General features: G+C 37.8%; 1 protein-coding gene across 3 annotated transcripts in view; it reads left to right on the top strand.

Moving 5' to 3' along the window:
- The window catches only part of INPP4B (inositol polyphosphate-4-phosphatase type II B), a 213,017-nt gene that overhangs the window by 143,684 nt on the left and 42,770 nt on the right, over positions 1–26,563 (top strand). For all 3 annotated transcript variants that reach the window (XM_056362789.1, XM_056362797.1, XM_056362787.1), the window contains exons 15-20: positions 1,010–1,151; positions 12,192–12,364; positions 13,360–13,483; positions 14,540–14,657; positions 19,987–20,127; positions 23,229–23,326. In XM_056362789.1, the coding sequence (XP_056218764.1) occupies positions 1,010–1,151; positions 12,192–12,364; positions 13,360–13,483; positions 14,540–14,657; positions 19,987–20,127; positions 23,229–23,326 (796 nt within the window). The remainder of the gene's footprint in view (positions 1–1,009; positions 1,152–12,191; positions 12,365–13,359; positions 13,484–14,539; positions 14,658–19,986; positions 20,128–23,228; positions 23,327–26,563) is intronic.

Raw genomic sequence — 26,563 nt, forward strand, 5'->3', positions numbered from 1 at the left:
ACATAATGCTTCTGGCTATTATGTCATAAAGTAGGAAGAAAAGCAGTGATATTATCTTCCCATGTTTAATGCTCAAGCGAACTGGTTGCTCTGCATCAGTTTCAGAATGACTCAACATTGAAACATACACATGGGGGGGGGGGTGTTGTGCCTTTGTTGTGTTTTGGGTTTAGTCTGATTGCTAGCCTTTTGCACAGCTTCATTTCTTGTACAGCTTGGGTTTTTTTGCTTTTTCTTACTCAGCCCCACAAAAGTAGGTGCAAGACCTTCAATTTCTGCAGCATCCAGCACCTGAAGGACTTTTTCTGTATCTGTGTTCCATAACAGCTCGCTCTTTCACTCCACATTATCTCTTTTGTCCTGGGCTTGTGCAGAATTTCTTCTGTCAATCTATTGTAATTCTCATATTTATTATAAACACAGTTAAGTGTGATGGTTGTAGTTTGTGTGAAAGGTGAAGAACGAAACAAGAGATTACCTAGTAAACATGTCATGACAGCAAGTTTCTAATTCCAGTCTGATTTTTACATTTGCCTGATCAGAATAACTGATGTGATAAAATAGAGGGTATGTTAAATTATCAAAAATAGATTGTCAAGTACTATGGCAAAACTGGCAGTTGCACACAAGATTTGATTTGGCAAGGCTTTGAAGATCTACATTTTTGCTGTATTATTTCAAATAGACTAACTGCTCAGTTTCTTGTGATTGTATCTGAAACTTTGCATGCATTTTCATGTAGAATTTGAATCATATGTGTTGTCCAGTGTCTAAAAAACCCCAAACGGTTTCAGTTCACTCATTTACACTGCAAGAAAAAACTCTATGAAAAAGGCTTATGTTGGTAGCAGGTGAAGAATGAGAAAAATAGTAATATGCTGACGCTTAATATTTCTAGTAATTTGCATGCCTCTGTCTCCACTTTATGGTAAGGTGTTTAATAAGGAGTTAGTATTGTCTCTTTTTTTTCTTATTCAGTAATGTGCAGTGATAATGATGCTCTTTTCAGGACAGGGTTTGGGCCAATGTGGGAAAGAGTTTAAACTGCGTTATTGCCATGGTGGACAGACTCCTCGAAAAAGACATCAGCAACGTTAAAGAGGGTGAAAATGACCCTTCAGCAGCAGATTGCAAGGTGTTACATGCAGGTGGTAAGCAATCCTTTTTTTATTATTATTTTTAAATCATTGACTAGACTAAAAATTGAAAAGTTACACAAAAACAATACAGAGAAGCATCAATAGCATCTTTGATGAGGGTTCTGATAGCAAGGTTTTGCACAGCTGTAGCCTTGTATGATGGAAGGCTATTTATCAAATTACAGCTCCATTGTCTGCTCAAACTGCTTGCAGTGCTCAGTTTTTTGTGCTACAATGAAAACCTTTTGAAACCACAGTGTTTTTCTTTGAAAGCTGATGTAGTTTAATTTATTTTAGATTTTACTAGAATATATCATTTTAAGGGAAAAAAAATAATGGAGTGTATCTTACCCCATAGGAAACTTGTAAGAAAAGGTGAACATTCTGTTTCAGTGTCATTCTTCTGTAAACCCTTCCACTTTTCTGAAGTGGTACACTGATTTTTGTCTTCTGACTTGCTAAAATTCATTCTTCCCTGAATACAGTTGTCAGTCTGTGTTAATACTGACAGCTAAGCAGAGTGATTCCATGAGATGATGTGAGTAGGACTTTGTCCACAGCAGGTCCTTATCACCAAATCTTCTGATTTCCTATGGCTGCATTCCTTGTTGCTTTCTCTAAGCTTAGATTAGATCTGCTTCGTAAGTCTGAGAAGACTTTCTGATGGGCAAGTGTGTTGCAATAAATGAAACAGCTCCCTAGTGATAATGGCAGCAGTCCAAATACAAGGAAATCAGAACCAGCCCTTGTGCCACTCTTCAGTTAAAACAACCAACCAAAAAACCCATAAAACCTACAAAAAATGCCACAACCACTTTATTTTATGGAGCTTTGTATAATTTTGGCTTTTTTTTAAAAAATTGTGTATTTTATCCTATATTTTCCTTTATATGTTCTTCCCCCACCCCCCTCAGATGTAATATCAAGGACTGTAAAGTTATTAAAACTAATTTCTAATTTCTTTCTTACGTAACAAGAATTAATACTATTTTTTAATCTGTATATCATCTGTGTAGTTGAAACTGTAGAAACTGATGAGCTTCGTGCAACAGATTTTGGTTGTAGTACTGATTTTTAATGCAGCTGCAAGGTCAATATTTTTACCAGCATGAGAGATTTTTGCTGCCATCCTGGAATTCTTGCTTTCAGTGCCAAACATGTTGGACTTGGTTTTGTATGAATAGTCCAGAGACCACAGTATTTCTCATCTGTTTGCTTCTCTGAATTTCTGTCTACCAGGCCAGTATTCCTGCAATGTTAGATAGATGATACCATCTTCGTTCTCTAGTGAAGGCTTGCAGGTGCTAAGTATCAACACAGTTAGCTTTCTACATTTTTCTGACCTTTTTCAGATAAGAAGGTACAAATACTCAACAGTGGGGTAGGTTTAGTTGTCAACTTGAAAGAACCTCTGGAAAGTGAACCCAAGCATACTGATTTTGATTAAAAGAACAGAATTGAATATTTATTCTTGTGTCTAACTCCCTTCCCTTCTCCTGGTGCTAACAAGCTTTTCTGCTATTGTTAGCAGAAAGCGAGTATGTCTATTAGAAATGTTTTGCAGCTAAAGCAGTAGTACACTTTCACCCAGACTTCCCTGAAGTTACTGCAGTGCATTTGTGTGTGTGTATATATAGCTATGCATGTACTGGGGTTTATCTGTATTCCATAGTTATGGAAAAAAACTTCAGATTTCCACCTCCCCCCCCAGTCTTAAAAAACCTCATGATTTAGGATAATTCTTTTTGGATGCTTTCTGACATGCTTAGCGACATGAATGTTTACAGATTTTTCCTTCACTCTCTTCAGCCCCCTGACCATGTCCTCTGTTGGTCTGTTTAAGCTGTGAAATATGTTTAACCAGTCCATTTGAGTCTTTCATTTTAGTTATAAAAAGGTGTGCTCTTAGCTTTGATTCAGGCTCACACCCTACAAAGCCAAAAAACCTTAGAAGTTACTTCCTTTTGTGTGCTATAATAGTCATCAAATAGAATGAAAAGTACCTCTTGCTAAGCAATAATAGTAATTGTAATGGTTATAAAATTATAGATGTGATTTATTCAGCTGAGGAGTTGTCTTTTGGAGCTGACAGGCCAAGGACAAAAAAATACCGAGAAGTTATGGCACTGGAATAAATTCTTTTCTTTTTCCCCTCATTTCATGGCCTTCTCTATTTCTCTTGAACCAGTACAAGTGCCCTTCTGTGAGAGCAGAATCAGTGCTTCTGCTGAGTTGTGCTGGGTGTTTGGTAACACCCCATCACATGGACACTGCAGGAGATTTGTGGGGCAGATCACTTTGTTTTCATGTTCTGCTTTTTGACGAAGACGTCTTTCCTAATGATGTTTTCATGAGGGTGTTGTGCAGTGCCTTTGACAGCTTATAGGACTATCAAGGTCATGTAGAAATGGAGATGTTTTAAAATAAGTTTTATTTATAGGACTAGATTACAAGATGGAACTTTCTGAAGAACCATCCAGGTGTGTGCCAAAGTTGGTTGCCTAATGGTTTTCAAAACTATTGTCTTTGGGGCTGGAATTTTTCATGCTTGACTTCTCTATGAGAGTGTGGGTTTATATGTTTGTTTTTCTCTGCATCTCCCTCTCTGAAGTTTGGCATGAAGCCCCGAGGACTCATGGTGAAACATCTACATAGGGGCTGAGATTCTAAGTTTAGGGTTATAATTCTGCCTTAATTCTACTCCATTTTATATTTAAAGCTCGCCTGTGTGAGTTCATAACTCTTTCCTAAAGAAATTTCTAAAATTACAGAATTTTATGCTACATACATTTCACAAGCATTATGTACGTGAAAATTTTGCCTTACCTTGCGATTATATATTATACCATAATTTGAGCATAATGTATTTCATTAACACTGCAAATGTATGGGCACAGATGGATTTCTGAGTCTGAAACTGCCTCAAGTGCTGGAGTTGACCCTAAGGAAAGTTGTGCTGCTGTTTGTAAGAAAAATGGGGAATACCCAGGGTTTTGACCTAAACATTGAAAAGTATGCTGTAAAGTATGGGATGAAACGTATGCTTATATTAGTAAACCTGACGGGTTTAATACTAATCTTTTTTTCTAGAATATAACAATGAAAAAGATGTCAATGCATGCATGCATGCTCATTTTAAATGACAGAAAATGTTATGACAATAATTTGATGCAATAGCATATCCCTGTAACTATAGATGTTGCCATAACATATATTCAGACATTCCTAAGATAGGTTTATATTTGCAATCTGTGTTGATATCATGTGATCTTATTCTTCTTTTCCCAACATGGTTATATTTATTGTTACAGAATCTTTGTAATCAGAAATATCAGTAGCACTTTTTTCTTGTACTTACCTTTCAACATGAATTATACCCTCCGTAGCCTAACTTTTCAGGCAGTCTGACCTTTGAGTGTATTCTTAAGACTGAATTTGAGTTATCAGTTACCAAGGTAACATGCTATGGTTTCATCAGTTGCAGGATTATGACTTCTGTGCAGGATAAATCAGGAAGAGTAGATGGATTTGAAAAGGGTGTGTGTGTATTCTTGTAACTCTAGGCCAATTTGCCTTGAAGAACTACTTAACAACATTAAATTCTTATTTTGCCTTTTCATTTTCCGTGGGAGTCAGAATGTGAAAGCCTGTCCTGCAGCATTAGAGGTGCCAGTGAAACACAGTAGTTTGCTCTTATGTTTACACAGCCCCTGACAGATCTCCATCTTTAGCTGTGCTGCTAAAAGAGGCAGTTGTTCCCATCTGCTCCTTGTACCACAACATCAGAACTATCACCCAGCCATTCCTCCGCTGGCTCTGTGTGAGTACTCCCTAATTTGCTACATGCAAAATCCACCACATTATCTCAAACAATTTAAGTTGGCAGTGTGGTTGTGCCTGGATTCTGCCTTAAGTAAATGATGGAATCATAAACTATGTTTATGGGCAGATGAATTGGCCAAAGGTAACCTTCAGCACAGGTAGCAAAAAGCACCTGGTGCCATATTTCCTAGCTAGAATGAAGGAGAACGTCTGTTCATATCCACATTGCTATAGGCATATATGGGTTAATTTTTCTTGAGGAATCTGATACCTGACGGGGCATCATAAGTCTAGATTAAACTGCTCTGTTTTTCAGTGCCCTAGGGATTGGCACTACATCCTTTCAGTGCATCCCTCCCCATGCAATGCTGGTATAAATGAGAAATAAAACTGTATTCTGCTTTTGTTTGCATTATCAGAAGAAGAGCTTTTACTGTGAGTGATCATTTAGTCAGGAAGATGAAAAATTCTCCCTTGGTCTGTGTTTGCTTGAGTGGCAAGCATTATTCTTTTAAGGAAACAAAATGCTTCTAAAAAACTTTCTCTTCCCTTCCTTTTCCTGACATTTTTTCTCCCATTCTCTTAAGTGTGTCTTCACATCAACTCTATTTCTGCACTTTTCCCCCCCCGCCCCTTTCACTTTTGTTCTATCCTTCTTTTTTTGATAGGGTTCTTAACTGGGCTATATGTAGCTCAGCATGTGAAACAACCCCTTCAGCAGTACTTTCTCCAAGTAGTTTAGTTATTGATGGAAGCTTAAAAATGTGTAAGGGAAGGAAAGACTATTTAACTGAATCAACAAACTTTTTTAAACAAGATATCAGATTATTTAGTTGCACAACACTTCTAGAGTGAGGTTTATGCAATACTGCTATGTTTGGAGTATATTAGATTTCTGCAGGCTTATGTCTGTTATTGCCATCACCTTCTTTTTTAGTTTTTGTTGTGACTAAAGCTGCTGAGACACTTTATATATGTATGATTAGATGGTTTCCATTTTCACTATTAATCTATATGACAGTGTAGAAAATCTCAGATGATTACAATGGAATAATAAACCTTGATGAATTCAAAATTGTTCTCCTGGACACCCAAACTGCGCAAAGTAAACTGCTGTTACGTGAACTGCAGAAATACCAGGGAGACTTACGCAGGTTTTTTGGTGTTCCTGTGAGAAATGCTGCAGAATTATGAGCATACAACCTCATTCTTTCTCAAAGAGCTTAGCCCTCATACCAGAGTTAAACTGAGCTCCTAGAGCTGAGTAGCAAGGGGAAGAAGTACAAGGCTGACCTTTTTACGGTGTACAGTTGAATACACGAACTCTATGAAGTCTGTTTTTAACTTTTCTTAAAAAACAAACAAACAAATTCAGAAGAATATTCCTATCCTAGGTAAATAAATTCAGACTCTGTGGGTTAATTATTTCATGCTGGTTTTGAGGGGTTTACTGCTCTTTTGTGTTGCTTGGTTTGTTTTGCTTGCCTTTTCTTTGTAAGAGAGAGTTTGTCTAATGTTAGATTTGTGATATCAAGACAACTCATTTACGTTGTTTGAGTTTTATTATTTTGATCGTATCATGAATTGCCTGTGTGTTCAGGTATAAGGGAATAAGTGGTTAGCTGCAGTGAAAAGTTAAGTCGTGGGTAGCTGCTGTTACATTTATCACTGACCGTCTGCAGGGCCTTCTGTTCCTTTAAGAGTATGACATTATGCTTTCTTCTGCTTTTAATTCCATGTTTACTTTTTAACTTAATACCATGTATTTATTGAGATGACTTGAACCTATCAATGCTTTCCACTGATTTTTAGATGATGCAGACAGCAGTGACAGAATTGACATTTTTCTCTGTTACCAGGGCAAAAGGAGATAGGAGTGCTATTCCAAAGCTTTAGAGCTTCTGTTTGATTACCAGCACATTCTAATAAGCACTTCAATGGGCCTGACTTTGAAAAGAGCAGGAGCTTGCTTTTGTGCCAAACTTTATCAAATTTAACATGCAGTTTGACATATTGAAACTTGAATATTAGCATGTAGAAATGACTAGTTAGGTGCGAAGCAGGTCATTTGCCTGTGCAGGCATGTTGATGAAGAGAACATAGGACTGAAGAGCTTTTTCCAGCAGCCAAAGGGCAAATCCCATCATTAAATGAACTTCCACAACTCTCTGTCAACAATGGAAGTGAGGTTATTTACTCAGTGCTTTGCTGCACATACTCCTGTTTTAATCTTACACTAACTACATAGTGATGATACTACTACCTTTAATTTCATCCTTCCATTTTCCATGTTAATATGTTTGGCTTTTATGCCTTGTTTTAGTTTCCTTTCCAACAGCTGATTAGCACATTTTTTTAATTGAGTTTCCTTGCTTCATCTGTAGGCTTTCACTCTTGCTTGAATGCTAAATATTCCAAACAGGACAGGCTGCCTTTATAATTGTAGTGACCTGACAGACATGCTGTAGTCTCCTTGTTGCTTCTTTTCTTGCTCCTAATGTCTTTTTTGATATGTTTACTCATTCATTTAATTCTTCAGTATTTTCCAAAGTATTTCCACTGTGCTGAGGATGCAAATCATGCAATTTTAACTTCAATTTGACACCTCAAGTGTCAACATGTGTTTAAGTCCTTGAATGTGTTAAACACACAAGCAATAATTTGTACTATTCCCTTCTCTACAAAGGGAGTTGTAGGGACTCTACGAAGATTCTACAAAGCTGTCGTCAGTCTCTGTGGGAGTAGAGATCCTGAGCTGTGGTTGGCCCCCCGCATCTTGTTTACAACTGATTCTGAGCTGGCTGCCAGGTTTCTCATGAAGGGGGACTTGTAGGGCATCTTGCACCTCTCTCCACTCTTTTAGACATGTAAGCATTGACGTGTAACCAAGCAGTATCCTCACATATCAACAATGTTGTGGCGAGTTTGATCAGGATAATGTCAACCTGAATTTAGACCAGTATTTTAAAGGTCCCTTTACAAATAATATCTCCTTATGAATTTTATTAATATTCCATATTTAGCCCTTGCATACAAGACAATTTTATTTTCCAAATTCTACTGAATTTACTTGCAAGCTTCAACATACAATGCTTTTTTTATGTTTCATAAGCTTCAGTTTCACAGTGCTTCTCAGTTTCAAGGAGCAACTTAAAAGCTGCAGTATTTGCTATAAGTAGGTGCTTCTGAGGGATATCTGGAGCTTTGTGCATTGTTGATGAATGACTACGATTTATATTCTTGCTGGAGTATTTGCAACAGGATATCCTGCATAATAGGTAACGTGGCAATTTTAACAGACCAAAGATTGAGCATCTGTATCGATTTTTTTCTAGAGTTGTCTTTACTGAGACCTCAGTCTGTGATACACCTCTTATTTTGATCTTCACACACAAAACTTGCCTTATAATAAAAGGTTAAGCGTGAGACTATACCGGTCCATTCATAAATATTCTGCTCTCAAGAAACAAGTCAATCCCTGTCTTAGATTTGCTATCTAGCTCCACCTTCTGGGGACTGGACATCCTTACTAATTGGGAACAAGAATTTTCAGGCTGAGCAAGTAGTAGATGATTGTTACGGATGACTTAGGGTGTGGCTTTATCTTCTTTCCTTTGAGCGAGTACAATTCTATTTATATTCTATAATAAAATAATTTATCCTTTCTCAGTCATTAGAGTAAGGTTTCCTACAAACTTACATTTTTTATTGTTTTCTACAAAGCAAAATGCATGTGTAGGTAAAGCTCTGGATTCTTTGGGACATTAAATACTCAGTAGGATTTATTTTTAATATATTTAGCATGAATATCCTTTAATGAAAAAATGGCCATAAGAATTTCAAATCTTTGAATTCTGTCTTAATACAACTATTACTGTAAAAACTTACTTATGTTAGTTAGTATTCCAAACATGTAGTGTCCCCCCAAAAATCCTTGTGAGAAAACGATCCTGAAACTACTACAAATTATGTGCAAAATAATTTGGAATATCATAATAGAAAGTAGTTATCAGTTGTTTACTGCCAACCTGGAAGGCTGCATGAAGTAGAATCGACTTAGATTTGTTCTGGGTCCAGTATTATTAAATATTTTCATTACTGACTTGGCTTATGAAATATGGATGATGCTTATAAAAATTGCAGATGCTTAAAGCTGGGAGAGGCTTTAAGCACCATGGGAGCGGGATTAGAATGGATCTTGATGAAATGGAGCACTGAAATATTAGGATGCGGTACAGTAAGAACAAGTACAAAGTTATGTTCCTAAAGAAGCAGAAATATACAGTGCAGATTGACCAGTAAAGAGGCAGCTTGGTAGAAACAGATCTAAGTGTTATGTGACTTGTGGCCAGTATGTGACCCCTTCTTTTATGAAAAAGAGTGTCAGTGAAGCTCTTTAGCCCTATCCCCATACCCTGAAATTGTAAGAGCAGGTTCACAAAGTGTGTTGATTCTAGAAATTCTGCTTTTTCTGCCTTGCCCTGGCTGTCAGTGTACTTGCAAGATCCTTGTCTGTGTCTGTATCCAGCTCTGCTTTCCCATGAAAATGGAACAGATGTCTATTAGCTGTGCCTTCAGGTCTACTTTAAAGTGGCCAAGTATGACCTTTTTCATTATTTGCTCGAGTCAGAAGCAGACAACGAACTCTGTTCTTAACGCACACAGCCTTGTTCGCTGGTTCAGTATGCCTTGCATCTTTTGATCTCATTCTGCTGCGGTTGCCTGCCTTGACATTTATTTATTGATTAATTTAATAAATTGCTGTAACTTAAGATGCAAAATGAGAGTTTAAATTGTCTGGTCTTTCTAGTCTGACTTCCAGTATGTCACACCTTGTGTTCTACCTTATTTCTAAATTTGACTGCGTCTCACAGAAGCCTCTGGCATTTGGTTGTTCTGCTTTTATTCCCTAGAATAAACAACCCTGTTAGTACTTATTATTTTCTCCTCATGAAGAGGGAAATTCCAGTTGCTGCTTGGCCTTTTTCATAGGCTTAAGGAGATTAAACTCTAAATCTTAGTAGCTCTCCCCTGCAAGCTCTCAGTTTTTTAGAGTGGTGTATTTAAAATGTGTATGCCAGACCTTGGCACGCGGTGTATCAGTACTCTCTTAGTCAATGGCATGTATAAAATCACCTCTTTTTGCTGGAACATGAAATTGGGGGTGGCTTATGTTCTGTTTTGTTCACGATGGCTCTAACTTCGTAACTGCTGTTTTCCAGGGAACAGTTCTTCGGTCTGTATTACTCACACTTAAATATGTATGACTCTATTAAAACACACCTTGTCTGACTGCAAAGACATTATTTGCAAAGAAACCCAGGTTGTTCTCTGTGACTGCTTTGTCCTTGTTCCTCTTTCTTCTCCTGTGCCTTATTTTTTTCCATTTTCTCCTGGCTTTCAGAGCTCTCTCCAGTCTTCCGGGCTACAGTTTTATTCATTTACACATTTTTCTGGAGCATAACCAAACTGACTTTGTAACAGACAGCTATGTTTTCCTGACTGAAGAACTTCTTCAATACTAATGAGTCTTTCATTGGCCTGACTAAGAATGTTACCTGAAAGAATGTGCTGCTATCTTCCACCTAATTACAACTTAAATGGAATAGATTTTAATTATCATTGATTCTTAATTACACTAATCTACAGAAATATGAGTCGGTGATGGACTGTATTAAGTCAGTTATATTCCCTGGTTTTATATAGATTCTTCTGGAGTGTTGATTTCTCTTTCATTTTAAACTATAACAACAAAACTGAGATGCAGATTCTGAAGGAGGGTGATTTTTTTATTATTAATATTTGCTCAACTTAGGTAAAACCATATGCAACTACAATGCAGGTTTGATTTTCTTAAATCTGGAAAAATTCAGGAACAACTTGGTTAATTGGGCAAGTCTGAGTAAGCTCTTCTGATTTTCTTCCATTCCTTGTTACCACTTTTTTTATTTATAATGTATTAGAGTGCCATTTTTCAAGCATTTCATTAGCTTTTTTTTCTGATATTCCTAGCATATATTTTAACACAGCAAAACATATTACAAAATAGTTCTAAATCTCTCTGCTCGAAGTAGCTAAAAAAATAATGAGTTCAATATCTCTAAATATTTAAAGAGAACAATATAGAAAGAAGCTAAAAAGAAAAAGGAGTGTGACCTGAAGGTTAGTGTTTTTCCAGCCTAATCATGAAACAGATAATATCCTTTGAGATATCTGTTTGTTCTTCTGTTTTGCCTTCCGGCACCCACTTTTTCTTAAATATAGGCTCTCCACACCTTTTTTTATGTCAGTGTTATGGTTTGACACCGGCCAGTGGCTGAGCATCACACAGCTGCTCACTCGCTTCCCCTGCAGTGGGGGATGGGTCAGAGGATCAGAAGGGTAGAAGTGAGAAAACTCATGGGTTGAGATCAAGACAGTTTAATAGGTAAAGCAAAAGCCGCTCACTCAAGGAAAGTAAACTGAGGAATTCCTTCACCGCTTCGCATCAGCAGGCAGGTGTTCAGCTGTCTCCAGGAAAGCAGGGCTCCAGCACATGTAATGGTTACTTAGGAAGACAAACGCCATACCACCGAGAGAGAGAGAGAGAGAGAGTGTGTGTGTCTCTGTGTGTCTGTGTGTGTGTCCCCCTTCTTCTCATACTCAGCATGACATCCCATGGTATGGGATATCCCTTTGACTAGTTCGGGTCAGCTGTGCTGCCTCCCAATTCCTTGTGCCCCTCCAAAAGTCCTTGACTAAGTATAAACTTTACCCAGCAAAGATGTGCTGTCAACATTGTTCTCACACCAAATCCAAAAGACATCACTGCACCAGCTACTAAGACAAAAATTAACTCTATCCCACAGGTAGTGTTTCATATGTTTAGACAGCAAGTTTTCAGTGCAGGAAAGAACAGGACATCTTCATCTTGACTGTATTAATCTTGTGCTAAACAAGTTTTCACATGTATCGCTGTGTGCTCTGTTTATGACACTTTAATGCAAGTTTTACAGAGAAGTTAGGACTGTTTAGAAGTTACTGTTTCAGGGCATAGTTGGTTTGAGGCCAAGGATTTAGCCCCAGCCTTGCTGGTAAGCTGGAGTCCTACCTCTAAGCATATTCTCCAGTGACATTTGCTGTACCACTGTGGTGAGGATAGAGCTGCAAGGTTGTTGTAAAGTGTAGGGTGCTCTATGCAGCCACTGCAGCTGTCTTTCCATTCTGAAAAGGATTTCTCTCTTGTTTTAGATGACTGGTATGAACAGCTTTATCCCCTGGTGATTACCCTGAAGGACTGCATGGGAGAGGTGGTGACCAGGGCGAAGCAATCGATGGCATTTGTTCTGCTCCAGGAGCTTGCCTGTGGCTTGCCACAGTGTTTGATGCTGACTCTAAGAAGAGACATCGTCTTTAGTCAAGCAGTAGGTTGTCTTGTGTCATTTATCTTCTACTGTTGCTGTAATTAACCATACTATTCATGCCAGTGTTTGTGGTTTTCCTTTTTGTTTTTTTTTTTTCTTTTTGCAATTTAACACAAGTTTTTAATGTGTTTTCCATTACATCCATTTAAATATTTTGTAATTTGATAGGGAAAATTATAGTAAATGGAAGTCCACAGTAACGGTATCACTGAGTCAGAGAAGTAGGTCTGCAATGGACTGGAAAATGTTACCTAAACTCCTTTTTGCACAAAGTATGAACCACAAAGCTATTTTTAGTCTTCCCAGATTATATGCCAGTTTCCTCACCTGCAGGTGATGTTCTCACCTAGCCTTGAGTTTTCCTTGCTTCTGTTCAAACTAGGTAAGGTCACCTTGGAAATGAAGAACATTTGGAAGGGGTTTTTTCAGTTTGTACCAGCATTTTATGTGTTTGAAGACTATTAGCATGTCTTTTCTCAGACTTGGCTTGTCTTGGTAAATAACTGCAGGTCTTTTGATCTTCTCCTGTACATCATGTTTTCCAGATAGATTTTTCTATAAATGATCTAATTTCTCCCTGAAGTTATATGGTTTTCCTAACATAAGTAAGGAGTTCAGGTGCAACTGCTGAAGAGATTCAGTTGCATTAGGTACCGAACTGCTTTCAAATCCATCATAATTCACAGCCTTATGTGTTTATAGCCTGCCAACAAAGGTTCTGCTTTCACTTATGTTAGTGTAGCACACAACACCACGAAACAAATGAAGCTTATCTAATGTAAAATAAGGGAATATTTCACTGCTTTTTACACCCCAAAAATGCTTCACTAATATATTAATATGAAATTATACAAGTAGTCACTAAACAGAAATATCTGTGCTGTTTTCTCAATATCTAAATATAAATTCTGTTGTGTATAATGATAGCAAGCCTCATTTTAACTATGTTATAACAGTACCTCAGTTAATTTCACATTTTTTCTTTGTCTTTATAGCTTGCTGGATTGGTCTGTGGGTTTATAATCAAATTGCACACAAGTTTACATGATCAAGGATTTTTACAACAGCTTCATACTGTTGGATTGCTTGTGCAATATGAAGGACTACTTAGTACATATAGTAAGTATTGTTCTTGGGTAATTACGTTCCTTATGCATCCAGACCAGAAGTTTACTCAGAAGGTTCTTATTTTAACCTCTGTTCTGCTTCCAGCAATTTGGCTTATTGAATCAATAAATACTATCCTTAGTTGGCTTCCAAATAATAGCACATGTGACGTCATTGATACTGCATTGTCAATTCTGCATTAAAAATTACTCATTTATTTTATTCTCCGTTCCTCTTAGAACAGTAGTTGCTAATGATTCCATGCAGAATGCTGAACTACGTTGTCTTAAATGCAGGAGACTCCTTCCTCAGTACAGCTAGTGGAACTTTTGGTTTTAATAAAAACTGTCTCCATTTATATAGGTATATTCCCTGACCCAAAATAGCAGGTTTATAAAGCGAACCCAAACAGCAGACTTAGTGTTACTGACTGTATCAGCCTCTGCACTGACCACACCAGTACTTGTCATGTGAAGATGGCTTGAAAACTGTTTAATTCCTAGCTTGTTACAGATGCCATTATTTGACAGGTATTAAAAAGGACATTTGGAGGGGAAAACTGCTGTATGTTTCAAAATGCTTTGAACTAGATGTATTGGAATCCTTCCCCAAATTAGAGATTTTGACCAAAGTGGAAGGATTTAGCATTTGTGAAGCTCTTTAATGCACAGGCAATTGCAGATCCTCGCTTGGAGATTGCTGTCAGGCTCCCTTTTGCATGATGCTCATTGTTGTTATTCTCAAAACCTTTGTCCTCCATCAGCAGGACAGTCTTTAAAAACACTATCAGAGTAGACAAAAATGGCTTTTCTGAGGTTATTCTATGCACATATAGAGCAGGCTGATTTTCAGAGGTGCTTAATACTCATAGTTGTCATTTAGGCACAGAGAATTGTCAGCAGTTCTAAAAATCAGTCTGCTTTTATGTAGGTTACTTGAATGTGGATTTAGGGCTGTGATTTTTAGATGCACAGACTGGAAAATATAATCCCTGTATTGCTTTACTATAACCTATTCAGTGACTGATCTGTCTACTCTCTTAATAGCCTCTGTAATCTTTCCATATAGGTGAAGAAGCAGGGATGCTAGAAGACATGGCTGTGGGAATTTCAGATTTGCAGAAAGTAATGTTTAAAGTAATTGAAGCCAAATCAGAAGATTTTTTGCCTATTATAACTGGAAGGCGGTAAGAACTTTGTTTCCTGGAGCCCATGGCATGTAGTTGTAATCTGTAGCACACGAAAACCCAGGTAATGGTTTTCCTGTTGCTGAATTATATTATATGGAAAGGGCAGTAGCTTTGCTTTTCTTGAGGTGAATGGAGGTGTAATGAGGTAGTAGGGTTTAGTAAAGCTAGTAGTAATATTGGCTCTGGGTTACTTTCCTGATGAAAAACTAAAAGTTCCAATTATTAATACAAATTAATCAAATGTGGGTTCTGCAGAGTTTCTGCTGCATTTTTCATGTATAGATACTGAATCAAAGAGAAGTGACAAGGTTAATATTTACAAAAGCGGCCTCTAACTGAAGAAACCTTAATTCTGAGGTGTCCAGATCTTGTATTTCAGTATGACAAATGAAATTGCATTTCTAAGAGTTAGGCCTTGATTGTCTTAAGATGGAAGCTGAAACACTCAGATGCCAAAACTTAGTGGTCACTGAAAAATTATGCCTCTCTTAGTTGCTGAAGATTACAAAGGACATACGCAACCTCAGAAACCCTTGGACAAAGCCACTACACTAATACATTGTGCATTTCACATAAGCACTGCTGAATATCAGGACATAAACTGAAATATTTCATTAATTGTGGCTGTAAGAGTGCTAACAAGATTGTTACAGAGGAGGAATGGGTTTTTCATCTTCATTATTATTCTAGTCTGAAGCTACAAATGTTTTTACTTTTGCAGAAATCCCTTCCTTAATAGTATCATTAGTCTTAAGATGGCTGTAAATTAAATTCAGCTAAAAGCAGCAACTTTTAGAAAAGATGTTTTCTCTGAAGGGGGCTTTCACCAGTGATTTACTTAATTATTCTGGATGATTCACTCTCATCCTATGGGCCTTCCGAGAAAGGATTGAAATAAATAGCAGGAAGGCCGAAGTATGATAGGCAACACGTCAGGAATAATTAAGAATAATTGTGGTGTGTAGATAAAACAGAAGAAATACATCTTTTGAAAATCACAGCAGTCAAAAGTCTTGAAAAATCCAGCAGCTACATTTACTGGCTTGCTGCCATTACTGCGGTACACTGAACTGTCATGCTAGGAGGTCCTGGCTTTGAAGGAGACTTGAGCTTTAAGCTGCTGCAGGCATTCTGGATCGATGTAGTAGTCCGTCTTCAGAAAGAAGAGTTACTGCCTGTGATTGCTGTACTGTACTTACTGGCAGGTATTCACTGGATAGAATTGGTATCAGAGAAAAAAATCTTTAAGGCTTATGTGGGGGAGCCCCTTTCCTGTTGGAGCTGTGATTAGACAGCTCCTATCAGACAACATTGTTAGTCAACCATAAAAGGAGAAGACAGTGGAAAAACTAGTTATTTTCTAATTAATATTTAAGAACCCCACAATTTTTAGATTACTTCGGTTGTAACATAGTGTGGCTCGATCAAATGAAGCTAAAAGGCTGTAGAAATGCAAGACAGAAAAATAAGCTACAAATTTCTATCTTGCAGAGTCAGAGTATTCACTTGTAATTGTTTTCCTAGGGAAGTGCTTGAAACTGAGATTCTAGGCACACAAACAGATCAACCCAAAGAGCATGGCATTGACTAGCATTGTGCTGACCTGCTGATGTGGGTGGCTGACCCCAGCCATCCAAGTGAAATAAAATTGTCTTCGGGCACTCAGGTTCTTTTATTATAGGCAAAGGTATTTAATACTTAATTTTATAAAATTCTTTGATAAAGTGTATTTGATTGTGCAGATGAACTTTGAGGCATCACGGGGTTTGGTACCATCAGACTGTCACTTAGAGCCATGTTGAAGCGATCTAAAAAGTTTTCACTTCAGCTGAAAGAAGAGCTGGGTAAAGCATCTCCCAGCTGAGACACAGTGGCTGACCACGTGTGTGTTTTCTTTGTGTTACAAACCAAAGCAAAAGTGCATGCTACAGGCTGGGGGAAGAGCGGCTGGAAAGCTGCATGGAGGAAAAGGCCCTGGCGGTGCTGGTCCACAGCCAGCTGAACATGAGCCAGCACAGTGCCCAAGTAGGCCAACACCATCCTTGCTTGTGTCAGAAGCAGTGTGGCCAGCGGGACCAGGGCAGTGACCGTCCCCCTGCACGGGGCACTGGTGAGGCCACCCCTGGAATCCTGTGTTCAGGTTTGGGCCCCTCGCTGCAGGAGGGACACTGAGGGGCTGGAGCGTGTCCAGAGACGGGCAGCGGGGCTGGGGAAGGGGCTGGGGCACAAGTGCTGTGAGGGGCGGCTGAGGGAGCCGGGGTGTTTAGCCTGGAGAAAAGGAGCCTGGGGGGGCTTATCGCTCTCTGCGACTGCCTGACAGGAGGCTGTAGGCAGGTGGGGGGTGTCAGTCTCCTGAGTAACAAGCAACAGAATGAGAAGAAACAGTCTAAAGTTGTGCCAGGGAAGGTTTAGACTGGGTATTGGGAAAAATTTCTTCACTGAGAGGGTGGTCAAGCATTGGCCCAAGTTGCCCAGGGAGGTGATGGTATCACCTTCCCTGTAGGTCTTTAAAAAACAGGTAGGTGCGGTGCTTAGGGACATGGTTTAGTGGTGGACTTGGAAGTCCTGGGTTAATGGTTGGACTTGATCTCAAAGGTCTTTTCCAGCCTAAATGATTCTGTGATTCTATGCATGTAAATTACTTGTTCTGTTTGTTGTAATGAAACAAGAGTGTGCGATTTCAGCCAACTGCTAGTGGCTGCAGGATCTATGACCCACAGCTGCATGGGGGTAATTTTTAGAAGCCTTCTGACAGGACTGCAAGTGTTTGTCTGTCTTCATACATGATGATGACAAATATTAAGAGAATAAGGCAAATAAAGTAAAAGAAAGAGATATTCTTAACCAGTCTGGTTTTAGTGAAATCATATACATTTAAATATTTAAATTTACACCATTTGTTTTGGAAGAGATGATGATTTATTATTTACTCTCTTAAGAACACTGGACTTCTCCACCCTGTTTTCCTGAGAGATCATTAAATGTTAAAAATGATGTACTGATTTTTCCTTCTCATTGGAGAATGTAGTAGCTGCATTATGCATCTCATGCTAGGATCAGCTCTTATCTCTGCACTGACTCTAGCCATTAAAGAGAGAAACCACATGGTGATAAAATTTACTGCTGTATAACTGTTTCTTGTTGAAGTAGAAGCATAGGACCTTTAAGATTTTTTGTAAATTGATGTCAAACAAGTCCTCTAGATTTCAGTACTCCAAATTCTTTTTTTCTTTTCCCCACCCAACTTCAGTACCATTCCTGGACTTTATAGACAGCTCTCTGTCACAGCTTAATAGTCTTTTCTTTACGTGATCAGAAATGGGTTGTTTTCATTGTGCAGTTGGTTATAGATTTTTAAGTTACCAGGGATTATCTCTGAGATTATAAAAAAAAATATTTTAAAAAATAAAACACAAAATATTACAAGGGGACTCTTTCAGATGGTACTGATGTTTGTTTATCATGCCTAAAGATCGGCATTTCCCAGTGTTCTTTCACACACTGAAAGTTGTAGTTTTGAGGGTGTGAAGTGTAGCAATGCAGTGATTTGGTGGCATTTTGGTTCAGTAGTGTATGCTCTTTGAATTAGACTAAACCAACTTTTCTTCTCAACCTCATGAAAGCACTCCATCACAGATAAATGTTCTGGTACCACTTGACATCAGCTCAGAACGATCACATCCAGGTAGAGAATGATTGCTGCTATGCACAAATCATGTGAATGGAGTCCTTTACTGTCATACTTACTAAGTCTATTTCCTTCATATGGGTGATTTAATTAAAACACAAACCAAATAGACTTATCTGGGGAGTAGAACTATTTTTTTTCCCCCCTTTTTTTTTTTTCTTTTCTCTCTGAGACATGTATCCTCCATTCAAAATGGATAACCCCTTCAGTAGGAGCATCTGGCATTTACTCAAAGATTACACACTAGTTCTAGCCCATACCAAGGCATATGCTGTTGCCCTAGCTGGACATAATCACATTCCAGTCACAAGTCTGTACTGGGTCCATTTTCTTTTTTTCTCAGATATGTGGGCAGGATAGAGGTTCAGACACAGCCACTAGCTCTTCTAAGCTGAAGCTGTTTATCCAGGCACCTGCTCTGAGATAGTGCCACTCATCCCTCCAGCTTACCAAGGGTGTCATAGCTACTGCAGAAGCTGCCCTTTTTCTTCAAGGTTTTCTGCTTTTTCTCACCCAAATTCTACACATGGGTAATCCAGATTGTATTTTAATTCTTCAGCAGTAACCTGATTGATTAAGATAAGGGTTGGAAGGGCTTCATGATAGATTATTTTAATAGGTGCAAACAGTTTTCCATCTTAAGTTTAGACACAAAAGTTGTGTGACTTCCTAGGCCTGGTTTCTGTAGGTAGGATAAAGATCCTCCTTCTCTCCTGTTGCTGTAATATTCTTCCTTCTTGGTGGTATACCAAATAAGCTTTACAGAAGAGAAAATTTCAGTCTTCATTATCAGTTGGCCCTCTGAATGATTAAAATGCCAAGTCCTGGAGACAAATGGACTTGCTTCTAGTCTATTCTTTTTTATTAGACTGATAGTTCTAATAACAGAAAAAAAGCTAACAAAAGCTAAGTTAACAGCATCCCATTGTTTCTGTTGCGAGGTCAGGCATCAATCCTCAAAGACAATTCAACTTGAGGGTTCCACACGATCGGAATTTGGACTGACAGCCACAATAACATGTTTTTCAAAAAGTCAGACTAAACACAAACATAAAACCAGTACTTCTATATATCATATCCTTTCTCCTAAGGTAGGATTCATGTTTGTGTAATGAGCCTTCAATTATTATCTTCACAAAGCCAATGTTGTTATTGGTGATGCTTTCTATCCCCAGGGAGAAATACCAGCCACTGAAGAAAATGGGAATTTTGCATTGGGCTTTTGTGAAAGGATTTTGCTCATATTACATTTAGAGTGGATACAGAATTAAGTTATGACTTCTGAAAGGAAGTTGTTTCTGAAACCCTGCAAAGATGCATTTTGAGAGTTGAGGTGTTCTCATTGATATTTTGGTAGCAGAAGACTTTTTTACTGCTTTCATCTTTAGTCCTATTTTCACTTCAGTAAACAAGTCAGTATCAAGAGTGTAGAATTACATATACCTGCCTTTTTTCCTATAGCTTGGTTATGCTTTTAAAACAAGCAAATTGAATCATCACACTTTGTGGTTCAATATAATTAAGGGGAAAAGGGGGGAACTGATTTATGAGTCTACATGTTCTCTATAATTTAGGAGGGTTATAATTTTAAGCAAATAAATCAATATTACCATCCTTATTCCTTTTTATTTTTCCTAGTGAACATTACATTATAGAGGTCCAGCTTCCAGCAAAGATGTTTGAATTGCTGCCACAAGAGATTAAAGAAGGAAAGCTGATTCGCATGTATCCAGTACTCTTTAATGTTGGAATCAATGAACAGCAAACACTTGCAGAGAGGTAAGGAAAAAATAAGTTTCATTTTCTGTCCAAATAAGCCATGCTAGTTACACGCTGTCTTCAGGATTAAAAATAAATCTTCTATTGTTTGCTCTTGGACCATCTCATGTTGACTCAGTGTGTATTTTAAAAAGTGTTAAAGGAAATAAGCACAAGCTATGAAGCCGTGCAAAATAATGAAATAGTCCAAGTGAAGATATGACCATATGCAAGACTTTATTTCACACAATCAACACAAAGTTTCCTTTGGATACAGTTATAAAATGGGTTTCTATTTCACGGATGTAGAAATTTGTATACAGTACTTTGGTCTTCTGAAACATGAGTTTGAAATTTTGGAATTTTTATTAACTTAAAGGTGAGGTTGAAGATGCTGGACAAGTCATAATCTAGAAAGAGATTGTATTTCTCAGCTTTTTAGGGCTTTTTTCCAGGGCTGAGGGAGTGGTACTTAATAATAGGGAATGTGTTAGTAATGTGTTTGTTGGAACATGAAGGCTGATGTTAAAGTTCTGATGTGTTAATATTGCTCCTCTGAAAAGATTGCTGGAAACTAATTAATTAGTACAATAACAGTCAAAGATTCATCAACCTATTAATTTTCTCTTTCAAGAGAAGGGTATCTGTCAGTCATGTTAAATTACCAAGTTTGTGCAATACTAAAACTGCAAGGTAGACATCAACGAGACAGCTACTTTTTTTTTTCTTTTTTAACTGGTTCTATTAACAGAGCATACAAGAGACATAATACCTATCTTTAGATTCCATTCATTACAAACTGAAAACCAAAAGCAAAATTATAGCTGGTGAAATAGAGGGAGACAGAGAAAAAGTGTTAACTGGGCAATAGGCAAGAAGTTAAGCACAACAGGAGTTTCACCTCCTGTTCTTTGTAGACAGCAGAGTGAAAGCAGTCTTTTAAGGAAGACTTCTAAGGGGTGCCATCAGGTGGCTTCGCGGATGTTTATGGGAGTTCTGAGTGGTGATGTGTGAGAAAATGTAGGTAGAAAATTTAAATGGGAGACAGGCTGAATCAGAACACAGTAAAAACTGGCATTTTACTGGTGAAAGGGTTGAGTAGTTGGTTTGAGAACTTGAAACATTCTTGAAAATGAAAATAGCTTATTCTTGATGCCATAAAGAAGGGAAAAGTAATGCTATGAGAGGAGTGACATGGCCAAAGTGGTAGCATAGAAAACCAACAAAATCAGTCATGACAATTGTGGCTAGGACGCATCATGTTTCTCCAGAATCAGAGCAAAGGAATATGCAGTAACCAGGAACAAAGTTTGTGAGTGCTTACATGGGTGGGATAAACAGGAAGGACTAAATATTACAGATGCCTTGAAGAAAGTTTTGACAAGATTTAGAAATGGCCTGGATATACGGGGACTTGCAGGGCAGTCATTGTGAAAAGGTGTCTGGCTTGCAGATGAGTGGCAGAAGAATGGTTGCATTGTGCCCAAAGAAAGCCATGAATGAAAAGTTAGTATCTGTATATCTATAAATGTAGATATATATTAATAACTATATCTGTCAAGCAAATCAGGTTGGATTATTCCATGTAGAAACAGCTTTTCTGCATGCACTTACAGGTGTAAACATTAGCCTTAATTCAAAATATTGCTTGACTCCTAAAGCTGCACACTTGTCTTTGAGATTGGAAATAGTGCACGTGCTTTTTGGTAAAAAAGGGGGGGGTTTGTGGGAAAATGAACATAAGAGTAGAAATAAAGTTTTGTGTTAAATTTCTAGAAAATGTTACTTAATTAGATGAAAACATCTCTTCTCTCAGTAAAGCACAGTTCAGAATATATCTGATGTAAAAGAAATATTCTCATGTCACAGTGCAGCAATGGCTACTGAGGAATTAGCTGAGTCTTTTCTTTCTTTGGCCCATTTAGATATTTGATTTCATTCTGCATGAAGTAGCAGTACATTTGGTATCTTCTGATTTGTGTCCCCTGTTCTCTACCTGAATTTCTCACTTAACCTGCCCATGCCTCTCTTTCTATACTCTTCCATTTCCTTTTCTTCATTTCAAGATCAGTCGCAAAACTTGGTCCTAACTGTCTAAGGGACATTCCTGCCTTTACATTCATACCTCTCATAGCAGAGGTACCAGGAGGTTTTTTTATTTATTTATTTATTTAGCCTATGTGAAACTTGGCTGTTGTAGACATTTTGGTCTCAGAAAGATACTTGTCTGTATAGCTATAGTCAGTTCATGGATAAGCATAATGGCATCCTGATGTCTGGATTTTCTGTGAGGTGCAGGATAAAGAGGATTTGGACTACGTGTTCCCAGCAGATCTGACTGCTGCACGAAACACCAGGACATGCTCCTGAGCCAGCCGCAGCACTGCAGAGTGACTGCTGAGGTCTGTGTGCTGCAGCAAGCTTAAATGCAGATGACTGATGCCAGCTAGCCCGTGGGTCATAACTCTGTGAAGCTTAATAGTGAAATCACTGCTCAATAGCAGAGAAACTGTTCTCTCATTATTTTCAGATACAAGAAACCAAGATAACTAACAGCTCAGGAGCAGCGTAGGGCAGAAAGGGCCCAGAGAAGTAATCAGTTTGGCTATTTATAGCAAATATTCTCAGACCGGAGCAGAAATTAGTTCTTCAGAAGGTTTTCTACACGACACTTGCATCTTTTCCATCTTGTGTGGCTTCAATATTGTCCAAGTCTGGTAGGAATTAATATACCTAAGCAACAGCAGCAGTAAGAGCTGTAGGAGTTGGTGTTCTCTGCCTGCGGTGCCATTTGAAATTCCCATAAAGAGCATTTATTTATTCAGGATCTGTGAAGAGAAAAAAGAATATGTGCCTTACTGAATGTTTGTCTGTTAATGGATTACTTTGTCCATAAGTTTTTGGAAGAATTATCCCTGATTGATGGCCTCATTCCCAAATATTAGTTTCAAAGCACATGAGAGATTAACAACTGTATGTTTGACAAAATCTAGTACATTTGATACTAGAAAAAAAAATCAAGTTATTTCTTTATGCAAAGAAATCAGTCTGAAGGATAATTTAGCTTTGTTTTGGGTTTGTTTGGGGTTTTTTTATCATCATTTTATTGTGGTTTTTTACAGGTTTGGAGATACCAGTCTGCAGGAAAACATTAACCAAGAAAACTTGGAACTTCTGAAAGAATATTACAAGCTGTTTACAGAAAAAATGCCTCGTGATTGTGAGTACAAAATAATGCAATATCCAAATGGCTTTGAAAAGATTTGATAGGTGAAATATAAGAAACTAATATTAGCACAATATTAGTATGCAGCTTTTAGATTTAGGCCTCGGTCCCATAACTTGTTCCGTAAGGTTACACACTTTGAGCCTGTACCCTGCTAAAGTCAATAGTGATTGCAGGCCCAAAGCCCCAGTAGAAACTACAGGGAGAGTGAAACAGAGTCATGATGAACTAAACAGCTATTTTAAATTATTATTATTATTATTATTATATGCTTTTTAATATTTCAAGTAGAGGACATTCTGTACATACTACATTTTTACAGAAATACTCGGTGGGAATTTTCATCAGTTTCAGTAATTCTCTCCATTCTTACTTTGAAAATGTATTAAGGGATGGCAAAACACTGAGAAATCTGCAGATGCAAATGCAAGCAATGAGCCACATCATAATGTCACTGATATGAATAACACTGTTCCATTAGAATAGGCCCATATTCCAATTTTATAGAAGTTCAGTATCATAAACATTACTATTCTGTTACACTGATTGTTGAAAGCAAACACTGAAAAGACCATTTGTATCAATCTAATGCTGTTAAAGTAGCCTTAATGCCTAAACTATGTTCCCAAATGCTGCAGAGTTTACAGCCTGATTTTAAATAGCTCAGATTTAGGTCTGTGCTCCTTCCCTTTGGGTAGAGGAGGGGTGAATCTTTTGAATCTGAATGTCTATCATCCTACAGGACATATGTGTAACTCCTCATGGTTGACTACTGCTGGTTAAAATACCATGCAAAGCTGCTGTTCTCTTGCAGAGCACCTTGTCTTGATTAGTTTTGCAAATTATCCATTACGTATATGTACTTGTAGTTATATCTGATGTGTCATTGTATATGTGTACATGTTGGTCTTTTATACCAGGATGATTTTCATTTGTTAATAATTTTGACAGAAATGAAAACTCTGTTCCTAAACGGTGTGCAGTATCTCCATCCATCCACCCACTACAAGAAGTTAGTAATTAATTTAGGGGAATCCTGCCAAGAAAGCATCCTGAAAAGCTAACCTCATCTGGGGTTAGGTCTCAGGTAGATCTGCTACCTCATAAATGGATCTGATTGTATAAAAGCAAGATTTGCATGCAGATAGTACTGGCTGCTTTTCATTAACAGAAACTAACTTTGTACTGCCTTCCTGCAAAAGGGCTATTAGTGGGCCATGTGATCTTCCTGGACTTCTTCCAGATTGTGCAGGCTTTTGAGAGCTATGTTTGTCTAATTCATCAGGTCTTTTCTGGTTATTATTACCTTCCTGCCTTTTGTCTACCTCTAAGATCTGAGTCTGTTCTGTGTCCAAATTTTTACAGAACACGAATCACCTTCTGGTTCCATTCCCCTTCCCAGTATCTCCCTGCCATTATATGGAATCACTCTTCTGGCTTGGAGGAATATGCCTTTTAAAGCAGCTCCCTGGAAAGAAGTTAAGCTTTTCAATTTGCCCAGCTGGGGGAGAACTTCAGTTCCTCCCCTGTTCCCCCACCTCTTGTGCTCAAGTTCCTAGGAAGATAAACCTCCATCCAAGCTGGCAGCAGCCCTGGTGTTGTAGCCAGGTGAGAGCGATTCAGTATTGATGGCTCTGTGATGGTTTTGCCACACCTTTGCAGACAGTTTCCTAAACGACCAGAGCTGTGCCACAAAATTAATGCAGGACCCGGTTCACAAAGATGCTGGTTACACATAGTGCTCGTAAAGCCAGGCAGGATTGGAGGACTCACAGCCCTGTTAGCCAGGCTGGTGCATCAACCCTCTTTAGGCAGCCTCACTTGCTTGCTGCTTCCTTCATGTATTCCATTTCAAAGAATTCAATTTTCCACTCCTATAAAGGTGTTGCCACTTTTGCTGTCAGTTTTTTCTCTTATCTCTGTAATTCTGATTGCCAATAATATACTAGCTTTCTCTTTTATTCCCAATTATTAAAAGCCTTCAGCTGCATGTAACTGCCTACACCAAATGCTGACTTTCTATCTTCTTTTAGATCAATATGCCCTCTGTCACTCACCTGTTTCTTAATCTCTTTAATTCTCTAATAGGAAACTCTGAAAACAATAAATAACAATGTGCTCCCACAACAATACAGTGTTTCCCTAGTGATACATTCTCATAATCTGGAAGCATCTTTTTAGAGTACAAAGAAACAGATATGGGATAAGTATAATAGTCTAGTAGGCTGTGATGTATTTTTATATGCTCTGCATTATCTAATTGTATGATCAGGACTTGTAATACACAGATAAACCAATCCTCATTAAGATCATTACAAAACTAGTTCAAATGTGCTTTTTCTGCATTTTTTTTCTTTTTGGTAGCACAGTATGAGTAAGGCAACATAGACATTTTTAAAGTAGTTATTTTTCAGTATATTTAAATTACTTCTATGAATCATGCATAAGGGAAACTACACAATTCATTAGAGATAAAAGGTAAAAGCCTGATAATAAGAGGGATCATTCCAGCTGTGATCAGGTTAGGAGAATGGATATAAACCTGTGTTAATAGTTGCCTCATTTCTCCTCTTTGAACTGAATTTTAGGTTTTGGATTTGAGGCTGGGGTTGGAAATTTTTTTCCTGTTGAATGAAATATCCTACTTTTTCTTGTTGACAAAAGGTATTATTAATTTGGTTTAGTTTTGTTTCAACTGGTTCTGAGCCTTTCTTTGGTGATAACTGTGATTCAATTTCTTTCTACTTCACTACCATAAGAAGAAATAATTTCAAAAAACAGATTTTGGTTCTCTCTACTGATTTTTTTAAACTAATGAAGATAAAGGTAACGTTAGAACAAAACCTTCATATATACACACACGCAAAACAGGCATAAATTAAATTGGCTCCTTTTGAATTGTCATCTATGATTAATAAAACTTCAGCTCATCTGCCATACTCAGGGAAAGCAGGTAAAATTCTGGATTTAAAGTAAACTTGGAATTATTTTTTATTTCAATATAAAAGTCCCATTTAATTTCAGACTGAGAAATATCCTTTGTTAGTTTTGGGGGAGATACTTAGTGCTATTTAACCCTCCTGTTATGTTATATTAGGAAATAATTGAGATGTTCTGTCTTGAAGACAGAAGTAAAACATTTTGACTCAAAACTAAAAAAAATCATCCTATCAAAGCAGGTTTTAATACACTCAGTTGTTTTTCTACTCAGTGCCACCGAATGTCTATAAT

This window comes from Falco biarmicus, chromosome 1, assembly GCF_023638135.1.
Source record: "Falco biarmicus isolate bFalBia1 chromosome 1, bFalBia1.pri, whole genome shotgun sequence".
Taxonomy (NCBI): Eukaryota; Metazoa; Chordata; class Aves; order Falconiformes; family Falconidae; genus Falco; species Falco biarmicus.